Source organism: Centrocercus urophasianus, unplaced genomic scaffold (genome assembly GCF_019232065.1).
Source record: "Centrocercus urophasianus isolate 14NV4802_14NV808 unplaced genomic scaffold, USGS_Curo_1.0 seq_16, whole genome shotgun sequence".
Classification (NCBI taxonomy): domain Eukaryota; kingdom Metazoa; phylum Chordata; class Aves; order Galliformes; family Phasianidae; genus Centrocercus; species Centrocercus urophasianus.
Window position 1 is genome coordinate 10,002,063 of NW_024884711.1, and position 20,272 is coordinate 10,022,334.

The 20,272-nt window shown below is 38.7% G+C and overlaps 1 protein-coding gene and 1 long non-coding RNA gene across 3 annotated transcripts in view; one reads left to right on the forward strand and one right to left on the reverse strand.

The window, feature by feature from the left end:
• The window catches only part of CMC1 (C-X9-C motif containing 1), a 42,788-nt gene extending 26,084 nt beyond the window's left edge, over positions 1-16,704 (reverse strand). Inside the window, exons 1-2 of the mRNA XM_042817585.1 lie at positions 16,624-16,704; positions 6,796-6,888 (exon numbers count right to left, since the gene is read on the reverse strand). Of these exons, the coding sequence (XP_042673519.1) occupies positions 6,796-6,888; positions 16,624-16,648 (118 nt within the window). The 5' untranslated portion in view covers positions 16,649-16,704. The remainder of the gene's footprint in view (positions 1-6,795; positions 6,889-16,623) is intronic.
• Positions 16,705-16,830: 126 nt separating this feature from the next.
• The window catches only part of LOC122159754, a 128,368-nt gene continuing 124,926 nt past the window's right edge, over positions 16,831-20,272 (forward strand). For both annotated transcript variants that reach the window (XR_006168615.1, XR_006168614.1), the window contains exons 1-2: positions 16,831-16,994; positions 18,188-18,351. This is a non-coding gene — a long non-coding RNA (uncharacterized LOC122159754). The remainder of the gene's footprint in view (positions 16,995-18,187; positions 18,352-20,272) is intronic.

Here is a 20,272-nt window from a genome sequence, read left to right on the forward strand (position 1 = left end):
CAATTTTCTTTCCTAATTAGTCCTCCAAATCTATAGCTGTGAGCACCAAGTGTCTGTGCTCAAAAGAAACTAATTAATGCTAGCAAATTAGATCAAGTCCAAAGATCCAACAGCCAAACTCTTAAATGCTCCTTGTTAATAGGAAGTGTAGCTGTCAATAACTGCTGTTGGTGGCTATAATGAGGCCTCTTTCTTTCACTGAAAGTGATTTCATTTCTCTTTGTCCCTGTAAAAGCTGTTCCATTCCCTAATAAAAAAATAAAAAAAGACCCTACACAACTAAGTTGCAATGGCAAAGCTAGCAGTATGACCCACTTCTTGTGATCAGCTGGACTGAAATGACATGAAGGGGAGAAGGAAAAAAAATAATCCCTCCCCAAACATTTTATTGGAAGTCCTAACACTAGTTAGAATACTTACAATTTCCATCACCAAGCAACACAATATGCTCTCATATTTCTTTTCTATGAAACCTTCTAAATCAGCTTTGTTTAGTTAATACTGTAAGTATCATTCAAAAAAAAAAAAAAAAAAAAAAAAGACATCTATGATCTCATTTCTTCAAATTGTAATTTACATATAGCTGTTCTCTCTGCTCAGTTTGTTGGAGCAAGGCTCAATGTAACATAATCCCTCTAGAGATTGTATTAATTCACTCACATGCTTAAATGTGATGAGAGTAAATGTTTGTTGGAAACATATCAACCTGAATCTTTTCCTAAAATAAAAGCTATAGTGCACAGACAAGAACATCATGAAAATTCAGCATCTCATCCTTAGGAAGACCAAGCAGGTGAAAACACCTACCAATTCATTACCAGTACTAAATATAGCTGTAGCACTATCAAAACTATCCATACTGTTTAAATAGCTGACAACTACACGGTATGTCAAACAGAAATCTCAATAGCTTCATACAAGGTGAGAGGTTTGCACAATATGACTATACTGTACTTCAATAAGCAGAAAATAAACACAGCAGAGGATAACATTTCTCCCCTTTTCTATCTGCAATTTTGTCACTCGGTTTTCTCTGAAGTTGTAGGCGACAAGGCAGCATTGTTTTGCTCCTCCCATAGAAAAAGGGTATTCCAGTTAAAGTTTATGACTCCTCCCATGCAACCTTTTATGCTGTCCATCAAATTCTCATCAATGAACAAAAGCACGTGTAAGAAATCTGCAGTCACAGCGGCTCAATAAAAATACTACCAGGAAATGCCATGCTATCTCACTGATTGTTATCAGTTACTTGATTTTTTTGCTTCGGTCAATTAGCAGCTGATTATATTTATATACATCCCTTACATATGTGAATTTCAAAAAGATTATATTTTCCACTGTGTAGTTCAGCAGGTGAGCAAAATTCAGTTATCTTTAGTTTCAATTTGCTTCAAGAAAATAAGTTTGATCAATATTTTTAAATATGAGCTGCCATTTAATTTCCTGACGCCACCAGCCTTAGCACCTGCCAGTGTTAACCTCAGAACAGATTATAGATACCAATAGGTTAATTGTCTGCATCAGTTAAGGAAAGTGAGCAATACCACTGAGTAGCATATCAAGCTGAAATTCACTGCTTTGTATATTTCAGTACTTGCATTTCTTATAAAAGAACATATGTACACCTACATATACACACACACACTTTTTTTTGGAAGGACAAATACCTAGGCATGTACCTAGGCATTTTAATGTGCAGCATCAAATATACCTCAATCAGAAATTTCTTCCTTCTTATGGAGTTTGATCTGTCAGGTGTAAGGGTCACGGTCGAGAGCAGGTGGCCCCTACGGGGACAGAGATAATGTCAGTGACAGGACTGTTGAGTAACTGCACATTATCAAAACTCTGGTTGACACTGGTCATGCTCTACTGTAGAGAAGCCTGCAGTAGTGTTGCGTCCAATCATTTTCACTAAGTATCAACACGAGCCCTGAGGAGGAGAGGGCTAATGGGGAACATGGAGAATGGGAGGAGGGTGACTGCCTGGAAATGTCCTTTTCCAGCCACACTTTCCAAAGCAATTTCTAAAGCATTGCCAAGTATCTTAAGAGATTTTTCAGGGCAAATGGATTCACATTGCTAATTACTTCCTACAGACACCAGAACCAACGTACGTATGCTCCAGAGAAGATTCCCAACTCACCACAGGAGGAAAACCATCTTCCTTTTGTCTCCCTCTTATACTAAAAAAAAGTACAGAACATCCTGTCCTCTTGGCCAAATTAATTCCTCCCATAACAAACTTCAAACAAGAAACAGCCGCATTCTTATCTGCAGAGTTGTAGGCAGGATCAAGTGTTGAATAATCCGAACCGCTTCCTTTACCTCACTGCCTTCCTAATAGCAGAATCAAGCTAATCTGATGTAGCTATTCCTGTACTCACTGTGAAAAGCATATAGTTCAGTTACCAAAACAAATCCTGGGAACCTGACAGAAGACATCTGCAAGTCTCTCTTGCTGTGAAAGGCCCAAACCCACTCATCAGTAGCAGTCGCCAAAACAAAAAAGACAAAAAAGAAGTTTAGACCAAAATCTTGTCACAAGGAAAAAAAAAAAAGTTTGTGGGGTTTGGGAAGGGAGGGAGAAGTATTTTCTAACACAACAAATACACACCACTTTGAAAAAAGTAAACAAAATTAAAGTCTCATGACTGACTCAATGACCAGAGTACTTTCTTTTGGGGATCTAAACCTAAGACAACTTTAAAACCAAAATCCGTAACTTCTAAAAGCATTTCTGCTTGTTCCAAGACAAGCTATTAAAAACCAAAATTAACTCAACGTACAGCACTTACAGTACTGTGGTTTATATATTTCTGTCCTGATGGGTTCTTCTCTACCTCACCCCGAGGAGTTAAAAATTTCAACATCAGTAACCCTGAACTGCAGAATAAGTACTCTTAAGAAATGGAACAAACATTTATTATGTACATAGAATCAAAACCAACCAAAGCTCTCGCAGTTTTTTGGTGAATGTTCTTGGTTTCGCAGCAGAGAGAAGTCATGGAAAGAAGAGCACAGGAAGCTGAAACAGCAGATGTTTCAGAAAGCTTAAGACAACCTTTCCAAGATAAGAGATGAATTGAGATTCCTGATATTTACCGATTTTAAGAAATCTACTCAAAATTTAGATATTATAATTGTGAATTAAAACTAGAAACTTTCAAAGTAACACAGCTTAATAAATTATTTTATAAAAGGAATGGATTCAGCAACAGCAGATAAGCACTCCTTTTTAGCTACTTAAGTTTGTAATCACCTCTATTATATGCCAAGAATACACTGACTGAATTACAGGGGTATAACATGAGGCAGCTAGCATCTGCTTAAATACTCTAAAAAGTTCCTGCATGACAATGTAACGTGGTTGTTTTGTTTGTTTGACAACATTTAAGAAAAGTACTGCTCTCTGTATGATACTGTAACAGTTTCATGTACATATACTTAATGGACATTAAGACAGGAAGGCATGTTGGCATCCTGGTCATGACAAATTCATGTGTTCTTCAAAAAGCATGTTTATTTTCTTACCAAAACTATTAACACAGTAATTTTCACTAAGAGTGCTTGAATCTTAAGCACAGGGCAGAGAAATTATTCTGCAATTCAGATGTCCTAAAATCTCAACGAACATGCAGCACTTACAAGCATTGTACTGCAACAATTTGAAAAAAAAAAAATCAAAATAAATTTCAACAAGTATAATGAAATATGGCTGGTTTACTTACTTGTTTTTAAAAATTATCTTTAAAATGGACACATTTTCATGATTATGTCATCCCTAAGCTACTCTGTTAAGCTAACACAACCCAGCACAGCAACGGGTCACCCATGTAATCATGCTGGCATAGCAATATCACCTCTTGAGTTAACAAAACCTTTTCTTATTTATTCTTTTTTATTGTTAACCCTTGGGGTTTCTTTTCTCTGGATGCCTCCTGAACACGTGCTGGACAGGCTGTCGCTGCTCACATTATTAGCTCTGATAAGCACACATCTCTAGGTGGTATAGCTGCAGGCTAAGGTAACGGCCTGTATACAGATGGACCCCATGCTCATGCAGAGAACTACTGAATGTACAGGGGCTCCCTGTAGGGACAGACAGGAAGCTAGCACGACCAAGAAGACTGTAAAAGCCCATTTGAAGAATAGCTTTTTCTCCTATACTAACAAGATATTTATCACAATTCCCTAGAGACAAAAATGAAACAAAGGTATACTAAAAGAAGTTGGTCAAACAAAATTAACACAGAGCAGAAAAAACAAGAACAAGTTAAACAAGTAGCTGTGCTACTTAACGTAAACAGCACCAGTTCATACATGCTATCTTCTACAGCACAGAAACTGGCTGTCAGGAGTTCTGACTACTTAATTACACAACTTATGCTCCTAGTTTGTAACTGTTTACAGGCCATGTTTTTTATGCTATTTCCCCTGATTAACACTATCCTCCTGTCCTAACAAGACACATTCATTCCGGCAATAATTTCACAGTGGATTTGAAATTCTCCTGACAAAACTGTTTAACCTTCATTTCCCATGAGTTGCTCTCCATGCCTGTATAGATTGAAAGGAGTACAACAAAATAGAAGTGATACCTTTTTTCAGAAGAAATATGAATGTAGAATTCGTTCACTCATTTGATTTAAAAAATGCACTGGAAACACTCAGCTTCCACCTCTAACTTTCAAGAAATTTCATCAAAACTGGCTTAGAGCTAAGAGAGAGACAGGATTATTTTCCGGATTTTTACCTCACATCCCCTTTCGATGATCCACATCACTAATATTACCAATAAGTAATATACAGCTCGATGTTGGTGCCTTCCTTTGGTCCAAACGGTATCAGAAGGACACACAGGATAAATGAGGTGTCTCAGGGCAACAGTGATCCACAAGGTAAAAGGGGTGACAGCAGTACCCTCAGTCGTCTGCTTGTTTTCAATACGCTGTGATGCACAGCAGTTTGCGTGTGCCTGGTTAAGTTGACTTATGGATTATACTGTATGGTTGTAACTAAATTTAATTCTCAGAAAACAGATGTGTGGTTCAAAAAAAACTTCTGTAAAGAAACTGTGAATTGAAGATTGTGAAAACAACACAATCACAACCAAACACAAAAATGGCAGAATTGACACTTAGTCTAGCCCTAGTTAGAGCTTGTTGTCCAGACACCTCACAAGGCACAAACAATAACAATCTAATCAGTGTTATTTAAAGTCACAATACCAAATCCAGTACTTCACTTTCCTACTAGGCCTCATAATTGAAGTCTACTAGACTATTCTAATAGCAGAAGACTAAAAGCCACACACCTTCAGGGAAACACCCGTGCTTAAAAACCAATGACTTGGGGAAGAACTGTGCAAGTGCAACCACTGACAGAGCAGCTGCTTTCATGGGAATAAAAAAAAAAAAAGGATTCCTGAAAAAGGTTACAGACAACACCAAGCATTCAACTTTTCCAAGGCACTACTCATCATCAGGTGTTTGCAGCAAACATGTTGGAGCCAGAAGAGCACAAAGTGCAGCAGGATGTCAGCAGTGTAGTTATCTCTATCAAAGACAACCAGCAGAATCCGTACAGGACTATGCAGTGAGACACAAAATACCATGAAAATATTTCACACCACGGGGAGGTTTGCTTGTTATCTTGCAACAGAGTGCTTAAAAGAGTTGTCAAACTTCAAGCATTCTTTTTTTCTTGGCTTTTGTTTTATTTTTATTATTTTTTGTCTTTCTGTGTAAAAGAAATAAGTGTTGCAGATTTGCTGACCTTTTCTCTGATGACAGGTGGCTGTGAGAAGTTTGCAGCCTGGCAGACATATTCAAAAGAAATAAATAAACCCACTTGATGTGTCCCTTCAAGGTGAAGTTGATGCTTCAGCAAAGAGGGAGAAAGTAACTGCTTTTCAAAAGACACTTGTGCTATGGAGAGATCATTTTGAAAATGGATGTTTAAAAATGCATCCACTGTTATTGACTGTTTCTGAAAACAATGCAAGTGTCTCATCTATAAAACCCTCTGATATATCTGTATGGAAACCAAATTTTCCAACCTATTTAAAAATCACAGAGGAAGTTTCAGCAGGATTTGAACCCATTTGTTAAAGATATAAATGTGTAACACAATCTGATTAGCTGATTTTATCTTTATTGCATTCTTTTTCAATTTCTATTTTTGCACGTTTCATAATGTACACAATACACTATATAGGGATCATATTTATAATTAATTACTAAGTCCACATATTTTGGATACAGTGCACTCACACTTTTCTTTTTAACCAATAATGTTTAAAAGAAACTAAAGAACACCAAAGCAGAACGCATCAGCCTAAAAGAAATTCTGTCTAATGAGGTATCTCTGTGCTCATACATCACTAAAGCACTGATGAGGGAAAGGATACACTTTGTTAATAAATATATAATAACAATGGAGGCCCAACCTGTAGGGTCACACAAAGCAATTTCATCTACACAAGCATCAAATAATACAGACAAGTAACTCTCGCGTTTCCCCTCATGGCACGATCCAAATCAAAACATGGAAAGTTTTCTATCAATCAGAACCAATCAAGAACAAAGTTCTTTTGATAAACACTCCACACTACCAAGCAGCCAAGGCCAACATGGCAGATCTAGATACAGACTGCATTACTGGTTTCACAGCAAGCATCAAGATGCTGACCATACATATTCATTCTCTGACTACTTGTCTCCAAAAACAAGGATTATGTTCAGGGCACAGAAGTGAATAAATCAGATCTCCTGATGTATATTTGACTCTTACCTTGCACTTTATCTGAACACAGCTCCTTAGCTCGCTCTCTCATTATTTGTGGAATCAAGACATCTTTTTCTACATGTCTCAGCTTAGAACTCTCTGCAAGAGAGACAGAAACAAAAATAAAAGGAAGATGTTATTTTTTTAAGAAAGAAAAATCAGTCTACGAAAATAACACAACACTGTTTATAGAACAGATACTAAGATATAAAATCTGTCACAAACCAACAGCAGAAAATACCATGGAAGAACTACACATAAAAGCAGGGAAGTCCCAAGATTTGAAATGACTCATATCCAGGCACAAGCATTATCCTGAACATTTTCTGTTGTGCTCAATGTGCAAGATGAACCAAAAGTAATGAAAGAAATTAAAAAAATCTGGTGGCACTTTCTCCTTTGTACCTTACTAAATGAAACATCTGCATAAAGACAGCACAGAGATTTAGAGTTATATTTAATTCAAGATATTAACATTTTTCTATCTGTGTTATCTAAACAATTCACAGCTTTTTAGCTCATGTAATAAAGCAAAGAAATAAAGCATGCTGAAGCAGCATCTAAACTTGTATTACTACATGGAAGACTTCGGTTCTTTGAAAAGAAACACAAATAACCATTCCCTTAAACACAGCATCAGTGAGTTTCCTCACTGAGAAAATCAACATGAGAAAACACTGATGCCTGAATTCTGGATTTAAACATAGAGCTGTGGTTTGCATGCAGTTGCCTCTGAACAGAATTCAGGTCTATGGATGAGAAGTACAACTACTCATAACAGAGATCACTTGGAACTGCAATAATTTGTTTCTAGATCAACTCTTCAGAACAAAGGGGTGAGAATTTACCGAGCACAGCTTTCTCCTTTTTAGCTTCTGATTTAAAAGCCCTTTACAGAACATTTGGTCAGAACACTGTAGAGCTCAACATCATTATACCAAATACCTGATTTTCCTACTCAAACACACTATTTATTTACCTTTTGATGTTGATACAATTCTTCAACACAGAATCAGCTGTGATGCTCTCATTATGAAACCTCTCTGATACGCTGTTATACTGAGGTGACAATCATCATTTTAAAATAACATTGAGATATTTAGATTAGATGGAAGAAAAAGTGTGATGTAATAAGACAAGGAAATGAGAAAAATTTAAGTTATCTACCTCATTTCAAACACACTAATTTTCAGAGCATCTGCAGTTATCTCTAGATCAAAAAGAAACAGATCGACGTTTCTCTAGTCATTTCTAATGCCTCACCTTTTAAAGCTTAGTAACATTATGAGGCTGCATGGTGAGGTTTTGCAGCATTTTATCTGTGATACTGCTGGGTGACTCTGGTCACGAAACAGAATGCTATAATGACCAATCCCCAGAATTAGAACTAAAACCTTCTCTTTCATCTGAAAAATTTCTTGTTCAAAACTTCTACAGCAAAAGAAAGGAAATAAAGTCTCTTATGCAGCAAAAATTCTAAACACAAATTCATTTCCTTTTATGCTCTGATTCTCATGACTCAGAACAGAATTATAATTAAATACAATTCTGACAGTTCTTCAGAGTATCAGTACAAGTACTGTACAGAGCATTTGTACAGTAAAATGTAAGGTGTCATAGAGCTTTAAAGCACATCTCCTAAGAAGCAGGACAAGTAAGTTCAGCCAAATGGTAAGGCAGAAACAGCACCGCTGAACTACATGCCTCAGCTCTACTTTGAGCAACCCCAGCCAAAACAAGCTGGCACTCCTACAGTCCTGCCCTATTCCAGGGCCTGCAATGCTCTTCCCTCTGCACCCACAGATGTTCTCTGCAGGCCTGAGGACAGAAAAGGGAAGTGAATTTGATTGGACACTGAATAAATTTCTTGTCATGCAATTTTTCAGCTAGATAAATTTCCCAGTCTATTTCACTATGAAACTTCAGTGGTCCATGAGAAAGAACTGTGCAAGAGCAGGAACAAGGGCAGGGAAGGTTACAGCTACCACAAGCACCACTGGCTCAAACTACAGCCTATGCCTTTATTTTTTCTTTGTTAATGGGACATCAGCTGCCACCAAAGCAGAGAATTAGGCAGTCCCCAGTTGGCACTGTGCACCCTCATCACATCAGCACCTGTGGGCAACTCAGACACAGGGCAGTGTCCTGTAAGAAGAACCAGAAGAGAGCAATGACAGTCATTTAAAGGCAATTAAGGAACAGTAAAAAAGAAACAAGAATGAAGACCACTCATGGTCTCATATACAGGAGTTTTTTTCTTCAAAGATTTATTGGTATCAGCTTTTAAACCATAGGAAGCACAGGCAATTCAAATCATTTTATACAGCCAAGGTGGTAGATTTCTGCACCCACATGCATCTGTATCTCCAAACAAGTCAAAAGGAGATGTTCAGCTTGAGCAGCACTGTATTTACTCATGATTTTCAACTGCATTGTCTAAAGCATTTTAATATTCTTCTTTGATTTTAAACTATTCATTATATCATATGAATGGCAATTTTCAGTCAGGGACTTCAAAACGCGCTCCTGAAGTTGGTATCCCTAGCATTTATACAGAACATCAAACAAAAATAAGGTGCAAATATTAACAATATCAGATACCAGATAGAAAGAGTTTGTGTGTGGAATAATTGCATTTCTGGATAGCAACCTGTAAGCGCTTGCAGAGTTCAACATCAACCTAACTACATCAGCTCTGCAGCTAACATTACATGGCAAGAACTTTCAAAGAAATAACACCTTAGAAGCAAGACTTCATCAAAAAACATGAGACAGTCATGATGTGAAGCTACCAATTCCTTTTGCCTTTTTTCAACTGTATTAGATTTCCTAGAATAATAAGTAGTGTTTTCCCTTTAGATAGTTCACTAGCCTGCACTAAGAAATATATTTCTTATTCTAATACCAGATTTGCTGCCAACTAGTCCCGACGCAATCTGCATTACAATACACCTACTATGTTTTCTGCCTACTGTTTTATTTTTTCTTCAAAATATTAATAGAATTATTAAAGAATAATAGAATCATTCCTAAAAAGAATAATAGAACTATTCCTAGGCTTTCTTACAGTTTGCTCTTCTTGTTAGAGAGTTGATACCTTTGGTTCCTATCTACCACCTTCTGCACTCTGCCTGGTCTTCCGCACAGGCTGCTTGAGATGTTCTCAGCATCTGGCTACAAAATGTAACAAGAACGAATCTGGCTACAAAATGTAACAAGCAATTGGTGCAAACTGCATCAGCGCACTCCAGAAGGCTGCCGCTTCTCACAGGGACATGGAACACAACGGCTCAAAGATCTAAGCTTCCAGTTGCCAGAATAAAAGACAAGGACAAAATCTATAGAAAACTAAGTATCCCCTCTGAAAGGGAAACTATTTTCCATGCCACTTCAGGGTACTGTAAAGAATTAAGGGTAGAGATTACAAAACTATGAGATGAAACATTGAGAACAATTTTAAAGCATTTCTTTTCTTAACACAAATAAAATCTGGGGGTTTTGGTAAATTTCAATGCCTGAAACTGCTCTGATTGTATATAATACATAGGGCACAAGGCTACATTTGCAATAGTTTTCTGTGGTTGATTAAACCCTCAGCTGCAAAAGCTATCTAGTGCCATGGAAAGCCAAGGATGCAACCATTCTGTTTAATGGTTTTCATTATTTTTCTATAAATGACAAAAAAAGCGAGGAAATATGTGCATCAGTAGGATGCAAGCACTAGAAGAGTAGAGAATACACGTTGTTCCCTCTGCATTGAAGCTGGGAAACCAGGAGATGACTGAAACGCTCTCTTTACCTTCTAGCCTCCAGCTGCAGGATCCAGGGAGGCCTGGAGAGAAGACCACAGCACAGGCCTGTGTAATGGACAGCAAGCCTTTAAGAGGACAAGAGACAGAAGGAACATGAAGCTGCTTTACAGTCTTAATAATGAAAGGAACTCCAGCAGCTTGTCATACTGAATAGAGGGCTATTACAGAAAGGAGATACCAAGATGAAATCTTTCCTTGAACAATGACCCAGTGTTTTATTACCTCCCTGCCTCACACCTATAGCATCCAACAGGAACTGCATTAAGCAATTCCAACAGAAGTTTTTGGAACATGCATTTCTGGTTACTCTGCTTGTAATTTGGATGTCCTTGGTTGTTCATCTAGTGACTTTAAAAAAAAAATAATACTAACTCAAGCTAATACTAGTACTACATTAGGTGATTCAATAAGAAACAATATGGCCTTTCAATAAGAAAGTATAAATGATGAGCTAAGCAATGAGTAACAAGTTAACAAAATACATTAAATTCAGGGGTTTAATCTTTTTTTGTATCCCTTGACAAAAACAATCCATATACTGTAAAGACAGCATGCAACTATTGTGTTTTACAAAGCTCATGGCTTCCTATGAGCTTATTACAAAGCTGACTGGAAAGTATAGTTTTCTTAATAAAAGAAACAGCAGTGCAGTGTTAATTGTATGCTTACAGGCAAATGTTTCTTTCATCAGACTACTGGCTCCAAAGCCCATGTCAGACTTATTTTAGTTGCATGCCAGTTGCATTTAGAATGGGCGAAGAGCTACGGCTTATAACTCCTTCAGGAAAAGAATGCACTCAAGACTTTCATCGCTGCTACTCTGCCTAGCTTCTCCAACCTGGATTAAACAACAAGTTAACATGAATTCACATAAGATCTGTAAGTCATGTGCGTATATGTGCACCTTAAAAATAGTCATCAAAAAAGGTCTATATCACTGAGTATGTTACCAATTACCCGAAGCCTCTATTCTATATCAAAGTCACACATCATCACAAGAAATTTAGAGAGAGATCTATTAAAACCACAGGCAGAAAAAAAGCAGGTGCTTCCAAAAATCTTGGAAGATCTTCTCCTGCAATTGTAGTTTTTAAAAAACGCTTCTTGAAGATGGAATTAATAGTCCCTATACAGCCCTATAACCCGTGAAGGAACTCCTGCACCCTTACTCCAAGAAGTTCACAGGGCCAAAATGACAAAACAGTTTCAGCATACTCCTCTAAAATTCTGTCCCACAGAAACATTCGGGATCCAGCTAAAGGCAATGAATTTCACCAGTCCGAAACATCCAGTGTGAACCAGCTCCCGATGGACCAGGAGCGAACATTTTCCTGCACACCTGAAACGCCACCACATCTGGTAACTTCATTTGCACGTCAGTGTTCGCAGAGGAATTGGGAGTCTTAAGTACTTTGCTTTCTACCAAGGTTTTAAAGTATAGAAGGACAACATAAAGTGAGAGAAGTGTTATAATCCAAGCAAAGTAATGTATGTGATACCCTGAAATCCTGATTGAAAAGCAAAAGAGGCTGATCAGCTCAGTTTCTTTATATAGTAGCCTTTTTTTTTTTTTTTTTTAAGCTGTATATGAATAAATTCATTTGTATTTAAAAAGTTACAGATTTTGAGATTTTTCTATCTAATATTCACATCATTTTAAATTAAGATGGAGTACAGGGATGACAACACCAGGGAAAATTTCCAAAGCTTTAACTTCTCACCATTCTATCATCACCTCAAAGTCAATTTTCACCTTTTTCACTGGCTGAATTTGTTATCTTACATTTTGCTTTGGGGCTCGTGTGTTCTAGCAGTATGGCAGTACTCGACTGCAAGAATACTGTTCACTAAAAATGAGCAATGGCTGTATTACAGTCTGTAATATCTAGAAAGAAAAGGACAAACAAACCCGACAGAGCACACTTATTTGTTAATTACATGTGGCTTCCAAATGCTCATACATCAACAGTAAAGCCAAGCCTGGAGTTGCACGTGGAGATTTTTGACACAGGGTGGTTTGGTTGTTGCTTTTTTTCCACTCCTTATCACATAACATAGCCAGGACCCAAAGAATCAAATGCAGATCGGGGCTTAATATTTACTATGCTGGTTCATTCATGCTGTCTTAACTACTGCACAGGAATAGCAGAGCTGCCAGTTAGGAAAACTTAGGGTGTGAGCTACTTAAAAGGAAACCAACCCAAATCCTTTCAGACAACTGTAGATGAGAATTCCAGCAAAATACACAAAATAAGAAGGCAGTAACAACAATGCATGTTACTACTTAGAATTCTACTTGTTCTGAATTCTATTCCTTCTGCATTATTCACTTGTTAAACTATGTAAAATTTCTCTAAACACAACTTCCCATCACTTGAGCAAAGACACTAGGCAGCAACTATTTCAGAATCAAAATACACATTTTGTACTTCCTGAGACAGCAAAAACTGACAATGCCACAATGCAGCTGGATTCCTACATACAAGGCTTCACGCTTTTTACGTGAAGCCCAAACATTTGAGCACTCCTAGTCTAATCTGGTCACAAAGGTACAACTCCTACTACCCCACACCCTACCTAAGAAGGGATGTTGTTCAAGAACGTGCTGCTCACTTCCACCTGGAGAACGAAACAGAGGAAGGTCCACAAACATCACAGACTATCCAAAGAACATAAGCCAAAACAAACACATCACATAAAGTAAACCTAACCGGCGCATTACAGAACTTTGTATCCATTCAAAACTGAACCAAGAAATCAGTAACCAAGTGCAAAGTAACCTGCATTTCGATGAAGACGAGGCACAGGAAAATCTATAAACCATTGAAACCCCCAGTCACTAACAGAGGAGATGCCAATGACATTAAGAATGGCAAGAGTATGACACACTCCTCTCTTCTTTCATGCAAGCCTTGAAAATAAGTTTCATTAAGAAATCCTACCTAACATCTTTAAGGAATTGAGTATTTAGCTCTTCAATCACGTTTTTTCAAGATATAGTTGAATAGTTTATCTGGCTGTGCATCTTTCATTTCAGATAACAAAGACCACACACGAATTAAGAGAAAGTATTTCGAATATCAGGACAAAACACCATTCTTTTGTTGGTTTTTTTTTGTGTTTTTTTTTTTGTTTTGTTTTGTTTTTGTTTATTTTCTAATGAAAGTGAGGATTAAAAAAGAAGACAAAACAATGCCTACTTTATCCATCATGATTTCTGCACTAACAGATTTAATGAATAATCAGCACACAGCAAATGAATCAATGGAGACCTTAAAAACTAATATCGCATACATATGATCCAAAAACACAAGTAATCATTCAGTTTGCCAAAAGTTGCACAGCATGAGGCGTTTTGACATGGAGAGAAAACTGAAAGCCTTTTGGTTACATTAACAAAATTACTGAAGATGTTTTTCTGGATTTTAAAATCTAAAGGATCCTTTCAAACTATTCAGCTGGAGAGTCCCAATACATCATCCATGTCTTAGTTCTTTTCCCATAAAAGTTCTCTATAATGGGCAGTTAAACAACTTCAATGCATCACTATTATCCTTTCCATCTACATTTCTGACACAGGCCAAAGACACTAAGAACAGAATCAGAAAGGTCAATCTGATGTAACACCCTTCTCGATGGTAACTTACGTTCTTGATCACCAGTGTTATGTAAGGACGTTCTTGTAATTACAAGGTGAAACTGTTCTTCCTTTCACTTGTAGAATTTTCTCCTTTTAATTTTTTCATTGCTGTTTCTCCCATTATTTCTCCCTATCTTTTGAACCTATGAATACATAGCCATAATTCTTCTATTTCTGTTTTACTGTCCATGGCATTTCAAAACAAGCCTCAACCATTCTAGGCCAGTTCAGTCCTTTCAGTGATACATTATTACTGTATTTAACCACCCTGATTTTCAAATGACAAGACACTCAGACACTTCAAGCAACTTAAGAAAAAGATTAAGTCCCTACGTTTTTAAAGCCCCTAAAAATATCCAGGGTAGGTGCCAAACCTTGCATTGCTTATTCAAACTACTATCAGAAACCTCACTTTTCTCTTCAAGCATTTGTGAGTTCTCAGAAAGGGATTCAGACATCATTATTAAAAAAAATGACATCTACAACCAACGCATGTTAAAAAGAAAATGTGCCTTCCAATAACCCATGGCTCCTACTACTGAAAGTCACATATTAACAATGACAATTTTGGAAGTGGTGCACACACACACACACACAAAAAGAAAAAAAAAAAAAAAAAAAAAGCCAATAAATAAAACTCCCACGTTGGGCTGTAGCACATTCATTCTTAAGGATAACACAAAATCATGTTAATGCACAGTTTTCTCAAATGACTTATCTACTAATTCATTTACTGGCCAGCCTGCATGGGGCCTTGGGCAGCCTGATCTATTGGGTGGCATCCCTGCCCATAGCAGGGAGCTCAAACTAGGTGATCTTTAAGGTCACTTCCAATCCAAGCCATTCTGTGAATGGAATCACCTACTAACAGAGCCACAGCTTCTTCCCAAACCAGGGCTGTCAAAAAGCCTCCTTCCATAAAAATTGTGACATGATTCACAGCTTCTACATTCTGAACCTTAGAGGACTCCCTGACATTCACTCTCTACCGCCTGGCAAAGGCACGAGAACATTTGTGTGTTTTGTAACCATAAATGGAGCATCACTCATGGTAACTATTTATTCAACTGTGATTTTTCCTCTTTTTTTTTCTCATACGTGAGCCAAGAAGCAGTTAATGATGACAACCGCACCAGGGTATCTGAGTTAACACCTCACTGATACAAACAGAGCATCTCACACCTCTGGCAGCTATTGTTCCACTCTCTCCACAATCTCACGTAGACATCTCTGCTTTCAGTACAGGTTCTGAGGTTTTCAGCAGAGTTGTAACAGCTAGGGACTGACGGCAGGGCTAGTGGGGAGATAAACTAGAGGAAAACAAGGTCGCAGATTGAGCGAGGTGTCAGTAAGCAATGCTGCTGCTTAGCAGATCAATCTCAGTACTGGTGTAGGAGTATATATCTAAAGTACCTGCTCAGGACTACCACTACAGATTAAAAAACTACAGTACAGGGTGGGAGGTACATGTCATGTACAGCAGGAACAAACGTGGATGCAAAAACACTGCTGCTATATGTCAGAATCTGGAATCATTCTCTTTGTCATACAAAGAATGAATGATAGCTTAATTTCAGCCATTGTAATTACTATAAACTTCTTTTAAAGGATAACTGACAGCAAAACTGTGCTGTTGACAACTACCACCAGCTGTCACACAGCGAAGTTTTATGCTATTTTCTTAACTCTACCACTCCAACACTTAGATGTGCCATCCACAAAACAAGAGCTTGAGCACCACAGCAGTGCCTTATCAGCAGGGTCTGGAAAGCCAGACTCAAGCCATTGCCATCAGGAGCAAGAAACAGCCAGCGCCCTTTGGTTCCTGAGGCCAGTGCCTCATCAAGAAAGGCACAGGCAAGACAGGCAATGTGAATGCCCTGGCAGCTTTCACCTTGCTGAAAGCCTGACCTTGTAAAACAGGTGTGCCTGCAAAAAGGACAAGCCTCAGGAACGTAGTGCTCATATGCACCTCGTGCTACTGCTAGGCCACAGGTTAGAACTCAGCAATGGGACACAGCCACGAGCCACCGGGACACTTGTGCACACGAGGCCCAGGACAGCTCGCTGCTTCACTCCCAGGCAGGCGGGCAGGCACGGCGAAGCTCCCGGGGCACGCAGATCTCGCTGTGCCGGGGCTCAGGCCGAGTTCTGCCGCTGATGGGAGCCTGAGGCCCGCGCCGCGCTCACAGTGCTGAGGCAGAGGCCGGAGGCACCGCGAGCACCCGGGGGCAGCCCGAGCCCGCCGAGCCTCCCGCGGCCATCCTCCTCCACGCCCAGAGGGGAGAAGAAGCGGGGACTTCCCACAGGAAACCGTGGCGAGGCGCCGACGACAAGAGGAGGCGCGGGGGTGAGCGCTCCGCGGCGGGCGGCCGCCCCTACCTGCTGCGCTGGGGGGAGGCTCCATCTGCGGCTCCACGCTATGCCCGCAGCTGCGCACCCTACGCGGCCGGCCCCGAGCCGCTGCCGCGCAGGCGCGGCCCAACCCTCTGCACAGCCTCGATGCGGGCAGAGGGCGGCGGCGCGCGCTTAGGGGAAGGCGGGAAGGGATGAGGGAGCGTGTGGGAACTTGCCGGAACTTGCCTTGGAGCGCGGGTTTGGGTTTGCCTGTCCGCTGGGGCGAGGGGCTGTGAGCGGTGCTGAGGTGGTTTAGACGCTCGTCCCTGGAAGTCTCCTGGAGCAGAGGATATCAGCTTCTCCAGGAGCTCTAGGCAGTGAGAAGATGAGAATTACGGGAGTGGCTACGTTCGTTGGTTAGTTGTTTTGCACCCTCTAAGAAAGAGCTTCCTGTATAAGTACGGTTGCTTAGGACAAATCACACGTTAGGAGGTCTGCAGAAAGAATGTGCAGTGCTTTTTACGTGACCATCACTATGAGTTCATTGCACTTCAGTCCGATCTGCGTGTCCTCGTGGTTTGCCTCTTTATTGAGACGTATCTGAAGCATGCTTTAAGAGCAGAGGAATAATTCTGGTCTTGTAAGCCTCTAGAATTATTAACTGACCAGCATATCTGTTAATGATACGGTCAACCCCTTTGAGAGGCAAAACACAGAATGAAAATCTGTAAGAAGGTACTTAGGGCACTCTGAAAGTAATACGTAGTTCAGACATGATGAGAGCTGAAAGTCTAGACTTTTTTAACAGATAGAATTCAGTCTCCAAAGAGATCTTTGCCCACTAGCCTCTTCGGCTATTTTGGCAGATGAGTGGTATGAAAAATTAGTCTATTTAAACACCAGCCTCTTATATGAGGTGGCAAAAATTCTTCCTCAGTGTAGCATTTCCTCTGTAATCCTGTACTGTTACTTCCTGCTCAGTGCAAATGAGCTGAGCGTTAAACATTACATTGTCAGGTAAGTGAGAAGTCCAGGACTCTTCCTCAATCACCACACAAACCTTGTGTGCCTCTGGAAGATAACAACAGAAGCAATTTAGAAAAACTCAATGGGATCACAAAATCAGGTCATTTATTTGTAAAAATAATTATCATTCAGATAGAGATCTGACTTTCAAATTCAGCTTTTTGTTTGCTTACTTGGTTTGTTTTTTTTTTCCAGATAAGTATGATTTCCCCATATGATAATTCAGTGCTTTTATTTGAAAATGGATTATTTTAACTTGAGGCCACACTAAAAGCTAAGTTCTTCATGCCAAAGCATTCACGGAAATTAGTAGAGCGTGATGTAGGCAAAATCCTCCACACGATTGCCTTTGGCCTTACTGATTTAGAGTACTTCTGTTACAGAGCCTTAAGTGTCTTTGTGATATTTTGTTTTTATACCACAAGTTTATTCTCATTTCTTATTGTAGAATATGGATATTATAATTGTTTTTGGTAATATTAACCTATACCACATTCAGTTGATTTTTATAACACCGATTTGATACTTTTTGAGCAAGGCTGTGAAAATACAGCATATTTTTTTTCATTATTTTATTTTAAAGGCTTTTGGCGTATGCTTCTTCTGCAATGAATGCAAGCGTTGGGAAGGAAAAAAAAAAAAAAAAGCCAATCTGCAAAGAGTTACTCTGCAACAGGAAAATACAAAACAAAAACCCTACATGATACAAAAAGGAGCTTACAACACGAGATCCGAAAACTTAAAACAGTAAGTTGAAATCAATACAAATTAAATAATTGAAGTAAGTCTTCTTTGCCAATCTTAGACTTTTGGTTGTTGGTATCTACAGATGCCCTGCAGAATGAGAACTACAAAGATTTATTTAAATTTAAGACCTTTGAACTTCAAAATTGTGTTAATTTGATTGTTTTAGACACGGGATACTAGGCTGGAGACAACCTCTCTTTGGAATGGTATTTCTGTTTTTTGATGAAGGCAATAGATGCAAAAAGAAATATCCATCAACTTTGTAACTTGGGCAACCTGCCCTACCCTGCTGCAGAAGTGCTGTCAGGCCTGGAAAGCAACAAAAAATTGCTACAAATTCTGCAATTCTATTTTTCACATATGACAGAAGAAAATGTTGAATGCTAAGAAAAAGCGAGATCTTTCTGAATGAGAAACAAATAGAAATGGAAAAATAATTATAGAAAATCTTTCTTCTGGATGTTTGAGGGGCAGAAATAATAGGTTTTGAGTGAGAGAATATACAAGTGTGGATCTAATAGACTTATTCTATTTGAAACTATTATAAGCTATTGGAAATGAGAAAGCATCAGAAAAAAATGTCATAAAATTTATTAGAAATCCTGACAAATAATTGAATCACACTGACATTGTGGGTAACAGAAGCAACATAGCTAAGACACTAAGACATAAACCATCTAAAAAGAGGCTTTAAATTAAAAGAAATAGACTTGGGAGTCTGTGGTGGTGGCTGGATATGGTTGGCACAGTGACTGAGTTGAATATGAACAGAACAATTTTTGCAAACAGAAAAGAGGAGATTACACTGTAAGAAATGTGATAAAAGCCACGTCAAGAATTTTAGTAGATGGAGAAACAAGGTAAATGCTTTGTAAATACATATTTTGCACATTTTTATATGCAGAGTAGATGTAAGATCAGCACTGTATATATAGAGAAAAGATTTACCGCCATCCTTCAGCTGGAAGTGCTGGTTACATGAGTTTCATTCTGTAGGAGCACCCAAGAGTAAAATGAGACAGTTCCATTACTACAATAACAAAAAAGATGGGAAGTGGATATCGCTGGATATCACATAAACAAGAAACCCTCTTGCACCTTATCACTAGGGAGAGTTTTGAAATGACATTCAGAGAATATAATTTGTGTTTAGTCAGATCTTTCAAAGTGTGAATCTTGCATTTGTTCTGCAATGCTGTGAAGTTACGATGACATGCATCGGACCTTTTCTTTGCAGTACACTGATGGATGTTAGTACTGTAAGCTTAACTTCATTACCATGCTGGTATCTGCTCCTGTTTATTCTGTGCTGCATACATCATTTCTTCAATACTGTCTCCCACACTTTATGTCTACAAGGAAAACTGCCATGTAATCTTTCATGCAGTTAATTCCCTGAGTAAAATATTGGGTACTCTGATGAAGAGTCTAGTGATTGTGGTCGCAGTTTTCTGCATTGATTACTACAGTGGGGAAACTCCTGTAATTCCCATTATAGTCCTGAAGGATGCAAGAGGCGATGGGGATGCTTGATTTTTAGCACTCCTCAAGAAATTAAAAATAGTCATAAGTAGTGCTGGATTGCAGTCAGTTCTGTGTTCCTGAGATTCATCTTGTCATTTGATTAGTTAATCGCCCATTTTCAAAGGTGTGAACGTATTTTCACACATCAACCAAGACTGTGTTAACAATGAAACTATAAATAACAATAGAGATGAAATATCTATTGCACGAGTCTCTGCACCACGTTCTTACCAGATAAAGAGCCTCTATCTGTCTGCACACAGGTGTGATTTTTTTTAAACTCTGAACAGTAGCCTTGTCATATTAGTTCAAATGAATATTTTCAAATGGCACCTCTTCAACGTGTTTGCTGTTAACATTTTTGATCTTGTTCCATGAAATGTAACTTCCAGTAAGA